The 19,468-nt window shown below is 41.2% G+C and overlaps 1 protein-coding gene across 3 annotated transcripts in view; it reads left to right on the plus strand.

The window, feature by feature from the left end:
* The window catches only part of LOC117157503 (uncharacterized), a 167,083-nt gene that overhangs the window by 106,143 nt on the left and 41,472 nt on the right, over positions 1-19,468 (plus strand). For 2 of the 3 annotated variants that reach the window (XM_033335542.2, XM_033335541.2), the window contains exon 2: positions 8,729-8,752. The exons of the other annotated variant lie outside the window; for it this stretch is intronic. In XM_033335542.2, the coding sequence (XP_033191433.2) occupies positions 8,729-8,752 (24 nt within the window). The remainder of the gene's footprint in view (positions 1-8,728; positions 8,753-19,468) is intronic. 3 annotated transcript variants of the gene reach the window in all.

A 19,468-nucleotide genomic window follows, 5' to 3' on the forward strand; every position in this document is an offset into this window, starting at 1 on the left:
TAACAAGAGTTAGCCAACTTTCTCCACTGCCTATTTATTTTTTTTCTTTTATTCAAGTAATCAGTAGCAGTTTACGTTCAGGTAAGTGAATTCAACGAACGAAAGTTCAATTGATCGGGAGCGTTAACTAAAATTTCGCTCCAATAAATCGTGTTCTACTGTAATAGAAAATAATCAAAATTTTCTCCAGTTAAACAACCGTTTTTAAACACTGTGCATCAAGAGTTAAAAAATCAGAAATGTCATGAAATTGATCGGATAGAGAAAAAGGGAGACAGAGAGAGACAATAACCTTTCATTGCGTTTCCTGTATCGTCGACCATCGACGAACGATGAGTTCTATAATTGACCAATTCGATCGAATATAGGTGAATAACAGAGTGGAAATCGCATTGAGGACGCTACGTAATTACCGATTGTTTATTCGAAATTCGAAGAATCGCTGGGACAAGCGAATTGTTGTCGAATTACAAAGTAAAATTGGCGATTAAAAAAGAAAATGACGATCGATAGCATGGACAAACAAACATTCTTTCGTAGCAACAGTTTTCCATGGAATATCGAAAATGGGATTTAAAATGTTCCACGCTGGGCTTGATGAAATGATATTCAATTTCATTACATCGTCATTAAACGTGTTACCGTGAATGTCGATTAGTTTACGTCAGATCCCTATCGGAATTAATCGTCACGTTGTCCAACCGTGTGCAATGAATATGTAATAGGCTCAAGTATGAATTAATTTCTGTGGATGCACGTGGGTCGAAGCTTGGAGAGGAGAGCGGCTCGCGTGGCCCTAATTGGTCTGTCCGAGCCAAGGAGGACCTTCGATCCTTATAAATATGCGCTGGTCATTAATACCAGCCGTGATCCGTTGGCAAACGTCGCGGATCGATTCAGCATTTGCGATTCTGATCGGCAGCGATCAAATTCAGAAGGACGTATCGCGATAATTCCGTGGGACAACCGGAGATTCAGAGAAAGTTCCATTAAATCGAACTCGTAATTCCTCTATCAGCTTTGAAAATCCCGGAAATTAATGGTGTTACTCGTACCGTACGTGAAGATTAAAACATTCTGAGAATTATTGCAGTTAAACGGTGGATGCACGAGCTCGAGGAATAAATTTAACTTCGATTGAGTATTATATCTGCTTGGAAACAGAATTAACTTTAACGGCGTAATAAAATGACTGAGAATTCTGTACCTTCGAACGTGGCTCGTTTGTACTACTCGGTAATTTACTGAAATATTAATAATCACGTTGCACATGATGACGTTTAAGATGTAAAATTTGTAACTATTTCCAACTCGGAATCACAACTTCGTAAACCTTCCATCGCGTGAACGTCGTTGATAAATCGTGTCTCTTGACTCGACGAAACTTTCGATACGAATATTCTCCATGGATCGCGATGAAATTAGACAGCAAAACCAGACTACCGCTAATTTCCTTCCATTCGCCAATTACTCATTCGTTACATTTTCACTCTAAATCGAGATTTCTCGTTTCTGGCAGAGAATTTACGCTAATACGATGGAAAAAGGGTGGTTGAGCCAGCAGCACGAGTTGCAATGTACTTAGGGTAGATTGGAGAGTGCGATAGTCGGGATCGAAGCAATAGACGAGAAAAGGGTGAAAGAAAGAGTGAAAGGATGGATGCGAGGTGGGAATAGAATAAAGGAGAAGATAGTCGATTCTCTGGAGCCCGGTTGTCCGATGTTTCTCTTGCGGGTTATCTTAGCGACGATTCCAAGACGCCTCTTCGCTTTCCTGCCTTTAAGCGCACTCCTCTTCGACCTCCTGACGGAACAGAAAAAAGAAGAATATCAAGAACGGTGACAAAAGATAGTGGTCTTTCGTCGTGTGCAAGTCACCCTCTCTTTTCATCTCCTTTCCACCCTCTTTCCGTCCTCTTTCCATTCTTTCGTCGCGTGCCTGCTTTGAATTTGGGTTATCGAAGGAACGGCTATCTCTGAAAAAAAGCATTACTTATACAGCGTGGTCTTAAATTCATGGTACAAGTAAAATCAGAGAGAGATTGCACAAACTGAGACGAAAATAAAATATGAGAAAATTCCATCGCAATCGATGGAGATCTGGCGTTGGAGATTGAAAAATTTAAGTTGCGAGACTCGTTGATTTTACGTGAATTTGTATAATTTTCAGCTGGACAATAAACGATCGACAGCGAGCTGTCCTATATACGAAAATAAGAGAAGAGAATGTAGGATACAATCTGGAGAAAACAGAGTTTGAATGTAATTAAGAGCGAGGCCAGTACACGTATACTTGACACACGTCCTCAAATTCGATTTTCTTGGAAACACAGCCTCCATCGAAATTTTATTATTCTCGATTTTCGTCTTTATTTTCAGCCACAAAGCGCCCTCGCTTCTTTGTTCATGCCACGAATTTAGGTTCACGATATATGTATATTGGTCAAAGTATGCGAAACAAAGAAATTATATCTAAGTGTTACGTATTTAACCGAGCTGGAAAAATTACGAACGGGCTTCTTTTAATGAAAACCGCGAGTTGTTAGTTTAGATGGAGTTGAGTACACACGATTAATTTGCCTGTTTGAAAGTTTCCATCGCTGTATTTATTTTATGAGTTCATCTGGACAAGATACTGGTCCTTCGCGTAATAATTAACGGTTAAAGTTTTTCACGAGACGAGCGGATAAAAACTCCCCACGCGGTTTATTTTAAAAGCACTTTTATTCGTACCGTAATTAACCAACACTGATTCTACCGGATTCCTATCTTTTCAACCACACGGAGATTAATGGACTTCCCACGCAGTCTATTTCCTTTTCTTCCAACGAACCTCCATCTAAGAGATAATCGATCGCTCTGTATTATAATAATTCCATAGGAATAAACTATAGAAGACCAGCTCGAGCGCATATCAATGTTTCAAAGGCGTATCGATCGTTAGTCGCAAAACCTGAAAACATATGTACGTCACAAGTGTTAGCGTACTTATGTAAAGTAAAGTTAACCATGGAAATGATTACTAGCAACTTACTCCACGTCTTGACCAATACTTATTTGGATCGAAACTTGAACAAAGATAGATAGAATCGTAAGATAAATAAAGTTACTACTCAAGATTAAAAAGAAAATGTTAGCTTCGTATACAATAATCTTAAGATCCTCCTCGTTCGAAATATCTAACCACGTACTAAAAATTCAAACAGGTTTCACGACGCGTCAAACGATTCATCGCAAATAAACAAGGGATTTTTGAGCGATGCAAGTGCGTTCCTTGTTTCAATTTAAATTTAGAAGAACATTTGATTCCACAGTTTTCATAAGAGATAAAAAATCAACAACAGCGAAATGTTCTTGAATTCTAACTTTCAAAATATAACAACTGTATAAATCGTTTTCTGCAATTGCGCCCTACTTGTCGACGATAGTGCGCGAACGTGTTTCGCACGAAACCGTATCGATCGCAATGAAAATCGCGGCTCGTCCGGCGTAAAGCCGGTGCGATTGGTCGCGAGGCAATCAGAGCGCTCGTAAGAAACGTCCAAATCATTCTCCCGTAGAAACATGGGCCGGAACAATCATACACTTGTAGGAGATGTATTGCGCCGGACAAGCACTATAGCTCAAAGCATCAGGCATAATTGCATATCAACGCTGCGATGCTGCTGACCGGTCGCAACACGGACAAAGCGGTGTAATTTGTGGAATCGCGGTAATCGGCTTTATGGCTTTTGCCGTTCCTGGTATTTGGGTATCGTTGTTTCGCCAACTGCCGACAACGTAATCGGCGTTGCACGCTTACCCAAGAATTTGGAAAATTGTCGGCTGATGGCCGGCGTGTTAAGGGAATTGAGGAAATTGAGGAAATTGAGGGAATTAAGGAAAACTGCCAAGGGGTTGATTCGCACGAGTATAGCGAGCGTGCTCTTTCAAGAATTTCGTTATTGTCTTTAGGTATTCGAGATGTGCCTCTTCGGAAACGGTCGACAGCGTAATCAACATCGTTGCGGCTTCGCCAATGGGAGGAGCTCGTTGTTTGTTATGCGATAAATTCGCCGTATAGTTGCACCGACATCGCCAGCCTGGTAATTGCAGGGGGTGTAATATCGCGAAAAGTTTGCACTAACCAGCGAATTCCTTGGTTATAGAGTGGCTCGTGGAAATATTCCAACATTTACTGCATTATATGAACAGTTTTCAAATTTCATTAGCATTACAGCAAGCTTGGACTATCATGGTTATATCTATTGGTAAAGTTTGAAGCAAATCTGAAAACATATACTCCTGTTCGTAAGTATTAGGATATCTGCTGATCTTGCATGAAGGTGGAAATTTATCCAGGTTGCGAACGAGGCAATTAATCGGTTCGAATTTTGAGATTAAACATAAAATCACGATCTCGAATACGCGATAAAAATTATGGATACTATATGGAAAACAATATATTATGGAAAATAATGGATTAACGATCATAATTGAATCATATGCGTATAATTTTATAAACCATAATACGTTAATTCGTTTTTACTTGTAATTTGTTTCTAATTATATCGATAAAATTATGACAGTCGTATCTCGTTACAGTGTTAATGTTTCTCAAAATGTTTTCTACATAGTACGTACAATATGTACATAGAAGAACACGTTCTAGCTGCCATTGTAAGTGCTGAAATACTTTCGCGAGCCACGGTATAGAAGGAAAGAAACCGCGCGGATAGTGCTCTCACGTGACAATAAGCCATGATTTTTATGGCCATGATACTAAATGTCGTGACTCTTGTCCTGGTACAAACTGAGTGTTCCGTTGTTACGATATTGAAATTGATGTCGCGACATTAACGCCACGAAATCAAAGCAGGTGCGCGATTTTATCGTAGCATTCGCTAGTGACTATCATTTGTTATTCAGTCAGAGGTGTAGTTAAAACCTGGAAACTCACACTCCGACGTTAGCAATTTTTTACGTGATTAAAACTTACAATTTAGAAGTACATCGATCGGCTGTTCAACAGTAACTAGACATCATGATACTAAGTTGCGTGGAAATAACCATAAAATAAACTGCCACGCAGTATCATAATAGCAAAGGCCGTAACTTTTAATGTCGCGCGAAAACGTGTCCTAAATTCATTGAAAAGACGAATAGGGTGTCTAGTTTCTAGCTATGTGACTCGAATTTCAGTTTCATCTAACCTACAAACCATTTTCTTATTTCTTCCTCGGAATTCTAAGTTACTATTCGCGTTATCCCGTGAAATTTATGTGGTGTGATACTTGTTCCATATCACTACGCATGAAAAATTGGAAAATGAAATTTCACGATAACTTTTAAATTTTCTGGCACGTGAATGCAGATAGGAAGATCTGATAATAGAGATGATGCGATTCATCCTCATATGTAGGAAGTAATATTCGAGGGAGATGTAATAAAGCGGATTATGTTGAGAAAATGCGGGGAAGGTAAATTGGGAAATTTTGGCAGATGCAAGGAAAAATCGTGCGAGGTGCGCCACTGGAGAGAGAACAAAATTTCGAGCGAATTTCCTTCAATTATTTACGCTCGGAAATGCAGGAAAAATTTAATTGCACGCGACACGAGGCGGTTGTCGAGGGGAAAAAATTTCGGAATAAACTGAAGCGGCTGTAATTGTACGCTTTAGTGGCGGCCGTAGACTCCATTTTTGTTTCATTACGGTAAAATATAGCCATGCATTATGAGTCTCGTACATGCAAGCTTTAGAATAATAAATGTAAAGGTTTCCGCTAACAATGTCGAAAATAACGAATCGGCCTTTCATTAAAATTAACGTTGCCGATCAACAACGATCATTTGATTACATTTCATTGTTCCAATTTGATCAGATCGTTCATCAATAAGCATTAAATAAGGATAATATGATCGAAAGCAGTTGATTCACAAAATCACAGTCTGAGATAGTCTAACAGTTGATTGACAAAAACAACCATCGTCCAGCGAGAAGTGCAATGCTCTGACGAGGAAAGTGAAAAATGCAAGAAAATCTGAATATCGTAACACGAGTTCACGAGAATTAATAGATATAATAATTCGATTATATTTTGCAAATATAACGATAAATTCGTTGTCATGTAATTTAAACTTAGTTTCGACGCATCTCTCTTCCTTTGGAACGAAACTTTCGCAAGATAATGCACCGATAAAAACGATACAATGTTCGTTTCTGCGAACGAAACTCGATCGCAGATCGCCAGATCGTTTAATAAATCCCCTTTCTGTTTTGCCGTGCTTGTTTCGTTAATTATCGAGAGAATCCTTTTTATAAGTTCCTTTCGCTTTGACACGGTGATCCACGCGCGATACACGAGCTCGCCTCTCGGTGTCCGCCCGACGAACGAGAACAAAAGCAAACCAGGACACGGGAGTGCACCGAGTCGAGGAAAAAATTGCGATCGTCCGATACGGTTTGCATCCGTGTTGACGTTTCAGCTTTATTAAACGTCGAATTTTCCCTCGCCTCTCTTTCTCTGTGCGTTCTTCCACGAAAATTTCTTCGCTTTCGATTACTGTTTTCGCCAGCCCATATTTGCTCCCCATAATTGGCAGCAATTTGGCGTCTTGTTATTAAAAAAATGGAAGAAGCAAAAATAAGAACGACGATAAAAAGAGAAAGAGCAAGGCCGAAAAGGAACAAGTTTCCGGCGGAACGACTTTACCAATTAGCGAACAATCGCAAAGAGAGAGAGAGAGAGAAAGAGAGAGAGAGGGGAGAAGGAGAATTTCGAGCGGCGTCGTTATAGGTCTTTAAAAGTTGCACGCTCTTTTTCCTCATCGTTTGAATGCGGTGCCTTTATTAAAACTTTTGACTGTCCGCCATCGAGAATATTTCCGCCGTATTCTGTCCCTTCTTATTGAATCAACGGCAACGGAAATATCACGACTACTTTTAATTTCCATCTCCGAAGATATCTTTCGAGATTACCTCTCAGAACATTTCTAGATTCGCGAGTGCCTGGCAAAAGTGAACAAACGTCTTATAACCGATTGCGAATCAACTTTGTGCGATGTTCAAACTTTTCCATCTTTGTTCTGGAAACTATAACGCTTGAAACATTTGTCATATCCCCAAAAGACGAGTCCAGAAAATTCATAAACCGCAGCATTCCATCGAGGTTCTGTAAAATTACAAAAAAGGATTTGTAAATCCACTCACACTCCTAATAACTATAAATTATTATGCAATAGAGCCCAGGTCAACTTTATACCATTTTATTAATCACTGCTACTGCTAGATCGCATCTTTTAATTGCTCGTTTTCTTTTCGTAAATTTTCTACAGGCCAAATCACAGAACAGGAAATGCAACACTCGCGCACACTTCCTCCCCTTTTATCGAACCGAGCCAAAGCTTCAGGAAAAGAATTTAATTGACTTAATCGATCGGTGAACCGTCCGACGACTAACGCGATTAACCGGCTGAATTCTTTCTGTCCTGTTGTTATCGATACCGATGATCGCGTTTCCGTTATTACTCGAATGGAGGATCGATTGGCACGATCGTTTAATTAAATCTCGCGTTCGCTGTGAATCCCTTTCCGCGCGGCACACGCTTAACCCTCTTAATTGATGAACCTGACCGGAATAATTCCGGAACCGGGGAATGATTAATTAATGGCCGCGTTTTGATGATGCATCGCGACGTTTCGAAACCAGTCCGCGGCCCCAACGAATCTCATTGAGCTCGGCCTCGTCTCTTTATATCCGTGTGTAACCTATAACCTGATATACGTTAATTAATCGAATGTTAGCTGATAAAACGTTCGGCCTAAAATTGGAAGTTCGATAATGCGGCAATTAAGCGTATCGAAGGGTTAATTGCGTATTAATCTAGTGGTCGTTCCCACGAATGCACTCGACCGCGGCAGCTGCAATTATTTTAATGCTGGATATTGAAATCGAACGATCGGATCGGTTCGTTTATCCGATTCCTTAGTTCGTTAATTTCCCCGTAGATTAGAACTCCGTTTAACCTAATTTCGTTTATACGAACAAGTTAATCCTCAGCTTCAAATATACAAACTCGTATCCGAGCCTCTATCATATCGAGTACCTCGGCAATCATAGTACAATCGGCAAAACTAAGGTAATTATTTAGAGTGGAGTATAATTCATTAATTTCGATGAGCTTTAAATATATGTTGTCGAGGTTTCGATTCCAAGTAACTTTTTTCTACCCGTCTTTGAAGCATCTCAATTAAGATTTAGTGTTACATTAAACGAAATTAATTAAATTTTAATTAAAAGTAAATAAATTAGTTGAATTAGTATTTAACGACGATAGGTATATGTTTCAACTGAATATCAGAATAAAGTTTGTCAGTTCATTAATATTATTTCCTGGCTGGTAAATTATTGTGTAGGAGGGTCCCACGTTCTATTGTACGAACTAATAAAAAGTGCTAGAGAGGATAGCTATCGAACTACTATTATTGGAACTACTCGATTATCCCAACTGTTTTACCCCACGACTGGTTTCGATAAATGAGATTTTATTGTATCTCGCCGTTCCGTAAGTTACGTCGAAAAAGATCTCTCTATCGCCACTGTTCGAGGCTTTTTAGCTAATTGCTCGTCGTTTAAACGATAAGCGAAGAGAAAGTGTAGGGATAAAAGAGCGAGGTGCATATTAATCACAGTAAGTGAAACAGGCGGCACAAGCGTGTTCTAACGTCGAGTGTTGTTCTTTGTTTCAGAGTCGGGGACCAAGCAGAGCAGAGGTAAGAGAAAGCCTGCTGAAAGACAGGCCCGCCTAAGTATCTTGCTTTTTTTGTCGTGGAACACATTTTAGGTTCACTCGCGCGTAAGTAACTTTGATCAAAGTTGAGAAAAGTACATTTTTCCCGTCCTGGTTCTCTTTTCGTTCCCTTCTCTTTATTTCGTATAATCGTCATACGTGAATGCTCGTGCTCTATTGTGCGTTCGACTACTTATTTTCCTGGTTCTTGCAATAACGAACAGGAAAGGGTTAATAACGTTGACGGAGGACCACGAGAACGCCGAAAACGAGGATCATTCTTTCGGCCGGAGTCGTGAAACTGTCGCGGCGGGTTTAATCTCTGGAGGTTGATGTTATTTCCGGACGGCCGAGAAATAATAGTTCCAGCGTCGTTGTCGAGTAGCGGGAACAGCAATTAAACGCGAAGAACACGAAAGAACGCGGACATACCGTAAGTCGTAGACCAACGACGCTACTCGAAACGCTCCTTAAAACGTTTTATCGGGTTCCACGTGCTCGAGATCGCTCGATTTCCCTGATCTTTCGATGGTGAAGTAACTCGATGGAATTCGTGGAACGCCACCACACGAAATCTCGAGTCAGCCTCGGCTGATTTTCGCGGGTATACCAACGCCGAAACGGGATTCTATCGGCGTGTCTTTCGTCCTTTACACGCTCTGTTGGTGAAGGAGCGACTGGAATTCCATTACAGGATTCTTGCAACGACGAACCAACGTAATCGTCCCGTAAACCGCGAATCACGCGTCGGAACGATCATCCAGCAATTTGTCACGGTCGATATCGAGATCCATAAGTTTCACATCGCTGGGAAAAATATGGACGCGTTTTCTCTATGGTACTTCGCTTAATGGAGGATCGATTGATAGAACGTTATCGCCGTTATCACCGTTATCGTTCGTTTGGTCCTTTCCTACACTTTTACCCACCGAGCAATATTTCTAGTCGAAGAGTGCTTTTGGCACAAGTCGGGCTATAGAATAGTCTGTAAGCGAATTTTAATCGTTGATTGGTGGCATCACACGTTCTTTACGAATCCAATGGCACGGATCCCGCTGACACCCATTTCATATCTTTGCCTTCGTGAAGGCGATAAATTAAGAAGAAGGCCGCCTTTTGGTGGTCAGACAATTATTAGGTGCGTGTCATGTCGAATAAAGAATCACCGAACTTTCCAAATTCTTTTCCTCTCCGCTTACTGGACTCTCTGCTTAGCTGGTACGTGTAACGTGAAACAAACTCACGCTCCTCGTCGTTGTTAATCCAATTTGTCGTTAAGTAGGTTCCAACGAAACAGGAAGGAAATTCATAGGAACAAATGGTGGGTAATTAAACGCGTACCTTGTCGAGCCCGAAACCGCATGAACTCCAAGGTTATGTCGTTTCGGTTATTACCAGCAAATTTAGGAGAACTGGAAGGCCGTTAGTTCCGGTTACGAGGTGGTCGCGAGTCTAAGTCGCCTGGAGAGGAAGAGGCGATGAGTGCTCGTTAAATATTCCGATGTGCACCGTGCAACTCACCTCCTTCTCTGTTTATTTTCTAAACAGCAACCGAACGACGACCAACTATTTCCGTTAATTGTTAATCTGTATGGCAAACAGAACCGACAAATACGCGACGGATGCAGCGTTAATTCTGTAAGGCCCGACGGCAAACAACACAGTCACGCTGTACACCTTCCGTACACCTTCCGTCCACTTCTCTACAGTTTTTGCACGAATTGTGCTCTTCGACGACTACTTTCGCAGACACAAAGGACATCGAGAAGACCGTCTTCCGCAACAACCGCAATGCGACGTACCAAACGCTGCTTGGCGAAAAGACGGCTGTCTTCCATGACGCGACATAGTTTCGTTCAACTGGAGCTTCGACTTCTCAACTTTCGAATCTCTTCGAATTTCACTTTTGAATTTTTCGGAATTCTGACAATCATTTCTTTCTGTGTATTATAAATTGATAACATCTCTTTTAATGTAGTAGCATTGTTAATTTCACACTGACGTTATGTCGTAAATGGAGGAATCACTTCAGAATATTGGCGAAACTCGTCAGTAGTTTGTCCTCTTATTTTGTTAGTACTATGAATGAAGAAATAGTGGAATTTGTCAGGAGAGAATCCTAATTCATACCGAAGCGTACACGTGACGCTGCACGCGGTGTATAACGTGCAGCACGATGAGGTGGCTGGTGTCTGACTATTGATCGACCTGTTCTACTGCCGGACACCTCCATTAAAGGTTCACGTCAAGTCGGATTTTTTCGCAGTTTGCCATTACACCGATCATGCAAGCTGGTTTCGTCAAACCAGCTTCATGTCGCTTTCACCACCAATTCGCGTGAAATTCACCTGCGGATCGAAACGGATCGAATCATTGGCGAACGTCACTCTTTGCTCATCAATACGTTTTATCCGAGACATTTCGAAACTTTTTTCTTATTAAGCTTGTCAGCTTATTGAAACTTCAAAGGTATCATGCATGCAACTATTTGTTAAAAACCAAACACTTTCTCTAACTTCTGAGATACAGCTTTTATAGGGGGAAAAAGAGGAAAAGACAGGAGAACACGCGGTAATGCTTGGCTTTGCAATTATGGTTTCTTTGCTAAAAAGTAACTACAACTTTTTCTTTTTACAAGTTACGAGCAAAAAGATATTCAGTCGATGAATAATCAAGGGTAAATGCAAAGTTTCAAAGTTTCATCATCATCAACGTCAACATTAAACATCCAAGTTCTTCGACGTGAATTCAAACGAGATCCTTTGCCGGAGAGCAACTCCAGTCTAACGTTCCTCGTTTCGTGTCTCTGTCGTTTCAAATACACAAGCTTCTGTCCCAACTTCTTTTTAAGCGAAAAACATTCTCAACGAGTTTTCTCAAAGAACACCGCCGCTCTTTTGTATAATTTGAAAGAGAACGAAGAGTCTTTCCAGAAATTCGCTCTAAGAACAAGAATACCACAAACGTAGTACGTATCAGTGGATAAATGAATTATACAAGTGAACTTTTTGCTCCGTATCGATGAGTCCTTCACAGAGCAGAATGTCCGATTAAATTCACAGTACCTACTCCGTTCCGGACCTGGTCGACAGTTACTTAATCCAATCCACTATCCCATTTAGTTTCGTTTAATCCGATTTGGACATCCAACTAACATTGTCGGACCCTCCTCTTCGTCCATCCTTGCTTCATCCTCCGTCCCAACTGTCTAGCTGTCGCGATTAGATATGCGCGTCTTGCCCTTGTCGCACTAGTTAAACCTTTCCAAATGGACGATTTGTCTTTCCTCTTTGTAATCTCGTGACGATTCGTCTTCGGTTCTCCAGTTAGAGAGCTACTACTCGATCGATTTCTTCTCTAGCGCGCTTAGGATGAATAAAACACGACTCTTGCGATGCTAAACCCCGGAAACTAAAGATACTTAGGGCTTCCTCCTGAGCGTCTTACTGATCTCATAATTACATATTAAAACGGGATTATTTACACGTCATGGATATATTCTGTAAACTTCCGGCAAAGAAAATGCGTTACTGGAAATGTAACATGTCAAATACAGCATATCCAATATTTAACAAAGAGTTACACGTCATGGCTGACGATAAATCCTTGTACAAGAGACTCGTTGCGTTAGACGGCAGCAGGGTTAGATCGCGATAGATCTCTGGCGAGCTAGGGGGAACTAATGACTGCTCACTCCCCTTACGACTTGCCTGTCCATCATCCCCTATAGCTGATTATTCCGCCGATACTCTTGGGAGCCTTTCTGCGCGACGACCTCGCATTCTTTCATTTATATCAGATATAGCGTCGTTAATATACATTTAACACGGTGGCAAAGATCGAAAGAGGTTCCTGGCACCGGAAAGAAGTAGCTCGGTAATCGAATTTTCTCTCGCTCAAAATTACGATATCGTATAAACTGTGTTAAAAATACATTAAAACTGTCCAAAGTTCACTTCAAGAGGAAAAGATGAAAAATTACGAGAATAAGTTATTCTTCTTGCTAACATTATGTGTTCGGCAAGTAATATTTTCGTAAACTTCCAAATGGTTCTTTTCTCGGAAAAAACTTGAGTTGCATTACTTTTAAAATACATGAATGCATAATGTAAGCATCAACTTGACGAGCAGAACGAAACATCACTGAGGAGAACTGAGTAGAGATTCCACAGGCGTACGTCCGCAGGATCAATATTTCTGGAATACAATCTGATCGAACAATCAGCCCGGACGAGCAAGAAGTTGCAGCGTAATTGGCGTTGCACAGGCAACTCGTCGTTGCCGTGTGCGAGCGTAGCGGTTAAACGAGTCCGTTGAACGTTGAACGCGTTCATGGCAACCCAGTTCCCAAGAAATCCGGTAAGTCGCGAAAAGTTTGGGGCCTTGGAAACTAACCCGGCAGCGTGACGCGACCCTACGCCCCCTTTCAATCCACCGAATTCCGAGCAAATCGCTTCCTGTTGCAAACTCGTTCTCGAGTTACAAGCCCTGCTTCGATTCTCGGCCAAGTTTCCCACTTTTGTCGCCTCCTGTCCCTTCCCGCTCCCGAATTCTCGGCCGATGTCCTCGCTGACCGCGAATCCTGGGTTTGCTGCGAGCGTGAAAACTCGGACGAGGGTTTTCGAAACTCCAGACGCGTCCCTAACACACCTTTCTAGGACACATCGAATGTGATTAACGAAGTGGAAAGTAGTCCTGACACTCGATGGAAGCTACCCGCAGAATCCAAGTGGATTAACCAGAGCAGGAAACGAGGAACGCGGCATCAAATAGTTGACGAAACAGTTGTGGTCGACTATAGATCACAATTTCATGGGAAACTTAATTTGCTAACGCGTTCGATGCGGGGAACCTGAATATGACGGAAACGAGTATTATCTCACACATACTCTTCACATTTGCAAAGGTATTTTTACATTGCACACACGGTCAGTATAACAGCTACTTTTAGAAAAGGGATGCGGGAAATTTAAAAGTGTAAAAATGCACAGAATACGCGTAATATGCATAAGAATATGAAATATATAAAATTTAGCACTTATTGTAATATTTAGTAGGTAAAACAAATTTCTGTTTTTTCCCTTGCTTTTGTTCCCTTATTTCTTTTTATAAAAATATAGATTTCCTTATAAAAATATAAAATTCCTTTGCATTAGTAAAATTTATATATTTATTAATTATAGTAAAATTTATTTATTAGTAAATATTTGTAAAATGTACCCATACTTAAAAAGTATCGTCGTTTCTTCATATATATTCGAAAACTCCGATAAAGATTTATTGATCCACAAAGCTCTTGAAATGACTTCTTTTTTAAGCAAACTTTCATCCAGACCAGATCACGACAGGTCGTCCGCGGTATTGTTCGCGAGATGTTTATCATTCAGCGTGTTTCTTGTCACTGAAACCAACCCTTGGCGGGTTCTTCATCGAAGCGCCCAATCGTCGTCTTGGCGGTGCCGTTCGTTCTCGAAATTCCTCGATGTGTTGCGTGGGGGAATTCTCTTGTTTCCGGTTGGCAGTGGTGTCAGGAAATTCAGAGAAAGTGGAACAACGTCACCGGAGAATTCAATAACGGCAATATCGAGAGACCGATCATTTCTGCGCGTACTCGTCGAACAGCGTGTCGCCTTCGTTTTCGACGTCGAGGATGATAGGTGTTGTCTCGGCCGATTTTCTGACGCAACGCTAGACTTTTATTTCGTGCGAAACACGATGTCCTATCACGCGATACGATCACGTAACACTTCTAGCGACACAAAATTGGTGATATTGCCTCGCTGCAATCGAGACGCCTGTCACTTTCGCCAAATATTTGTCTTCTCTTGATAGTTTTCTTTCTCCGTTGGTCCGCTCGTGTCTTCGTTCACTGGTTCCTTTTCTCGAATTAAAGGAACTAACCGAACTCGACCAACCGCTCCTTTTCTCTTTTTCTCTTTCCCTTTACCTTTTTTTTTTTTCATTTTTTTGCAGTTGCGGCTGAACGAACACTCGTCGAATAGATCAATCGACCACACCAGTTTCGTTACGACGGCGATTTCGTAAAAACCCGATATCGGGATGTATTATTTTGCAAGAGAATATTTATATCTCCAAATGACAAATTTTATCGTGAAACCGTAGTAGCTGTCATTCGTCAAAATAATCGATCGCTACTTTCAGTTTGCCGCTGCCATCCATGCTAATACGATGTAATATCGTACAATGCCACTCGTACCTTAAAATAATACCTCGTTGATCCCGCAACACAACTCAGTTGCATGAGGAAAGCCTCATCATATATGATCGGCTTATGACTTGGTTGCCTGGAAACTCTAATGACATTCTCCAACCGCTACGAAGACTGCTTAATTATTTCGAAAGAACGGATTATTTCCAAGAATGTCTGGAGTCGGAAGAAACGCTCGTTTTTCTCGTAACTCGCCTCGTACACATCCAGGACGTATAGTCTCATCTGCCATCTGATTTTAGTTGATGTTAATATTCTTATCGTGCCGGTCTCTCCTACTCTCGTAGTTATCCGAGGCGCGCGAGGCAATTTAAAAAGTCGCTGGTGAATCGCGACGCGCGTTTCTTTAATACCGCTTAAATTGCACGTTCCACTCGACAGCCACTCGGAGCTTCGCGACGACGCACTACTATTTTATGCATGTTCCCCTGGTCGCGTTAGTGGCTTTCCTGGTTTTTCATTTACCCCGGGAAAATTCGTCTCGGAATTCAGCCGTTCCGTGGTATTTCTTGGACGACGATGAGTCGAGCAGCCTTGTGGAACGGTCGCAGACCAAGCGAAATTACTTTAGCAAACTAACTCGCTGTTTTATCAGGGGCAAATATGACCTGGTCTCCGAGAAAATGTGGAATTGAAAGTGGCTGCTTAACGAGGATTTAAAAGGGACGTTATATTCGCTTCAATTTCCAAAGTTTCTGGCTGTTTCGCTCTTTCGTAGCTTACGCTATCGCTCGTAAGTAGACTGCTCATGTTTGCGCAGATTTTAATATTTCTAATGAGAAAGACGAAAATACCATCTATAAATAGAAATTTGTTACGGAATTGTTGTATGAAAATTGTTAGCATATATTACAGTACAGCCTCGAGCTATTCATGGCCGGAATTGTCGCTATTCACTCTGCTACAAGGACAATATCAAAACAGTTTTCCTTGCACACATCAACATCTTATAAATACTCATCTCCTCCAAGGACCAACTCTCACAACTCCAGACACCAGGGGTTTACAAAATACCCTGCTCATGTGGCAAGTTCTATGTCGGTGAAACTGGGAGGAGTGTGAGTACACGACTCAAGGAACATGAGAAGTACACCGAACTGAGGCATGCACGGTCAACGATGGTAGAGCACCAACTAACTACGAAACATAAGATACTCTTTGACAAGACATCCGTCTTAACAAAAAACAAAGGGTATTTTCCCAAGGAAATATACGAAAGAGTAGAATCATGAAATGCTCCAACATCGATAGAAATACAGGTCTTCATCTTTGCTCTATATAGTGCACCCTCTATCCAGTTTTTAATTGACGAGCTAACCAATTAAAAATGCTGTTAGCTGACCATGGAATACGGAAGTTCACCTCATCTCGATCACTTACTCGGAACTCTCAATCACAAGTCCCTGTCACTCTAATTACCGTTCTGAAACAACGAGATCTGTAGAAAAAAATGCTTTTCCAGACGCACACCAGTATCAATAAGACACACCTTAACGAAAGCAACTGCAATGCTGGCGAAACGTCGAAATTCTATTGCTTCTGGACACGGCTCTGTCTCGGCAGCCTCACAGCCTTCGTGTTGGACGAAACAGAGTTAAATGTATTAGTGTCACAATGTAACAGTGAATAGTATGTTGTTATAGTTAATGAATAGATTGCGGATGTTATGTGTCGTAAGTATCATTAGATGCACAATAGAATAGAAACAGTACAAACACACGCTCAGAGATTGTTTAAGTATGCTATTTATGCTATTCTAGGTATCTGATGATTATAAAGAATAAAATCATTGCGGTCTAATTTGAAGTCCGTAATTTTGTAATTAAAGAAAATAATATTGAATAAAAATATGCAAGTGTCCAGATGCTTTCGAGTGGTGGAGTAAATATGTTAACTTCTTCCTCCGAGCTTCGAGAGCGAGCAATTTCATAATGTAAAGCACGACTTCAACCGGTTCGGTGAAAATGAACCGAGAAAAATTCACGAGTGTCACGAAGTTCTTTCGATGCGATTTCGATACGAATTTACCGATCTCTCAGGGGGTCGAGCGATGGGAGAAGAAAAGAGAGAAAAGCCGAGTTCTCGAAACGTTCTCCTTTATCGTTGTTATTTTACAGCAATGTAATTTTTAACTTACGCCGCTATACGTTCCACGCCGTTACTTCCATGAGATAATTTCGAAAGGTTTGCTTTTTCAGAGAATATATTTCTTTCCTCTCATAAAATTCAACACTGGATTATTCCTTTTCCTTCCTTTGATCGCTAAACGCGCCCTGTGTCTTAATTCCCCATTTCCATTTCCATGCGGGGAAAATATGCATTTTTCATACCGGGTGTACATTTCAAAGAAATGGTCATGTAATTCCTTCCTGGGATCGTTGTTAACAATTTATCGTACTTCGATAGCGATGATAGACTGTTCCCCATTTCTCGTACGTGTATTAAAATTTAGAAAGACAAATCTTAAATTTACATTCTTTACACTCCAGCGCAAAATGGATACAATACTGTTCGAAACAATCAGAAAATTGTTCCCTCGATCATTTTAATCTTCACTCATTACTTGCGTCTGTATCACTCATTTCTTCTTAATCATCGTCTTAAACTCACGCAATATCACGCAAATAACAATATCAATCTATCAAGCCTATAGGATTCCTTTCGTTTGCTTCACTCATACGATTCATAAAAAGTCTTTGTAACAACAATCTTCTAATTTCAACAGTTTATTTAACCGCGTTAAAATCTTCCAATTCCTCGTATCTCTTCTGTAACGTTATCCTGTTCCATTCAAAGCCAGCATCTCAAAAAGTTCTGTGTGATTACACAAGCAACCGGAAGCAAAGGAAGTAGGACAATTCCTTGTGTACCTCGATGAACGGGGCTTATTTCGTCCGTGTTACTCGACCGGATACTTCAATTCCTCGCTTGTCTTCCGGCAAGAGGAGTAAAGAGTGGCGCAAAGAGATCAAAAGAAAAGAGGCAAAAGAGCAGGTTTCCATTCGCGCGTGAGAGAGGCGAGTTGGAACAGCTTCACAGTCAGGTATTTTTCCGTTGTCCCAGAAAACGGACGAAGCCCGGTGGCGTGTGTACGTAGATACATCGTTTATGGGCGACATAAAACTTCACTCTTGCATTCCCTGTGAACACTGCTCTGGGCCGAGGCGCATACGCGAGGCGGCATTATAATGTATGACGCAACGGCGCGCCGCGGGAGGCATTAAAGCCGGGAAAAGAATCACACGTACGAGCCAGAGGAGGTGGAGGAGGCGAAGGAGGATGAGGAGGTTGGCGCAAGTGGGGGAACGCAACCGAGAACAAGCCCCGAGAGTCGAAGCCCGGCCAGCTATTAAGGGCGTGGACGTCGTTGTCCAACAGAGGTGCTATCTTTTCAAAAACTCGATTCTATCTCCTCGAACATTTTTCTGCGAACAGTGCGGCACCGAAAAATCGAAGAGCATATTTGATATTGCGGCGAACAAAACTTGCAGTTGGACATAGTAGGGTAAAATCTGAAATGCATATGAACCTTGAAGATCTCTTGAGCGTTGCGGTGAATTTAACGGGACAATACGTCCCGAGTTAAGTTTCGAAAGAGTCTCGAGTGGGTAGAATTTTTCTGATACTGCCGAGACCGATTAAAATATACGATTTTGTGATAATCGGGCCGCATATCCGGATAAACAGAGTCGCTTCCTTTTTTGAAAATTCGAATCTACTTTTGTGAACGATATAGCTCCAACGTTCGAAAGCAACAACTCGTTTACGGTCCGTTCCTTTGCTTAATATTGCAGCAAGTGAAACTTGGAATTGGGCAGAGTGGGATGGAATTTGAAATGCGCGTGAAATGAGGTTGGGTTTGGGGTGACTATGCTACCGAAGGGATGAAGTTCCTTGAATCTCGAGGCGAATTTAACCCTTTCGTACGATATGTCTCGAAGTATAAACTTAGGGAACACTACTGATTTTTTAAAACTTTCTCGATATTGATAGTGAGACGTATACTGTCCTCCTCGGATAAAATATTCTGAAATGATTCGAAATACGAAGCCAGAAATAAAAAGATACAGTGTCGGTATAGAGTCGCTTCGTTGAATTTTTAAGGATCCCTATCGCAGTGAACAAACGCCTGGCGCATATGCATTATTTATGAATCAGGCGAGAAGACAGTTATAATATACATCATTGCATTACTGTGGTTGCCGCTAAACGAAGAATCTGTTATGAGAAGGTTAAATTTTCAATGATTCGAAATACGAAGTCAGGGATAAAAGAAACAGGAGGCGTCGGTACAGAATCGCTTCTTTGAATTTTCAAGGATTCTTATCGCAATGGACAAACGCCGGGTGCAGACGCATCTTTTATGAAGTAGACGAAAAGTTTCGTACCGCTCGAGGAAAACGGTAACGTTACAACGCACCTGGCTGTGTTAACGCGTGAAACTTATGAAAAAGTATAACTCACACGCGT

The sequence above is a fragment of the Bombus vancouverensis genome, chromosome 14 (assembly GCF_051014615.1).
Source record: "Bombus vancouverensis nearcticus chromosome 14, iyBomVanc1_principal, whole genome shotgun sequence".
NCBI lineage: Eukaryota > Metazoa > Arthropoda > Insecta > Hymenoptera > Apidae > Bombus > Bombus vancouverensis.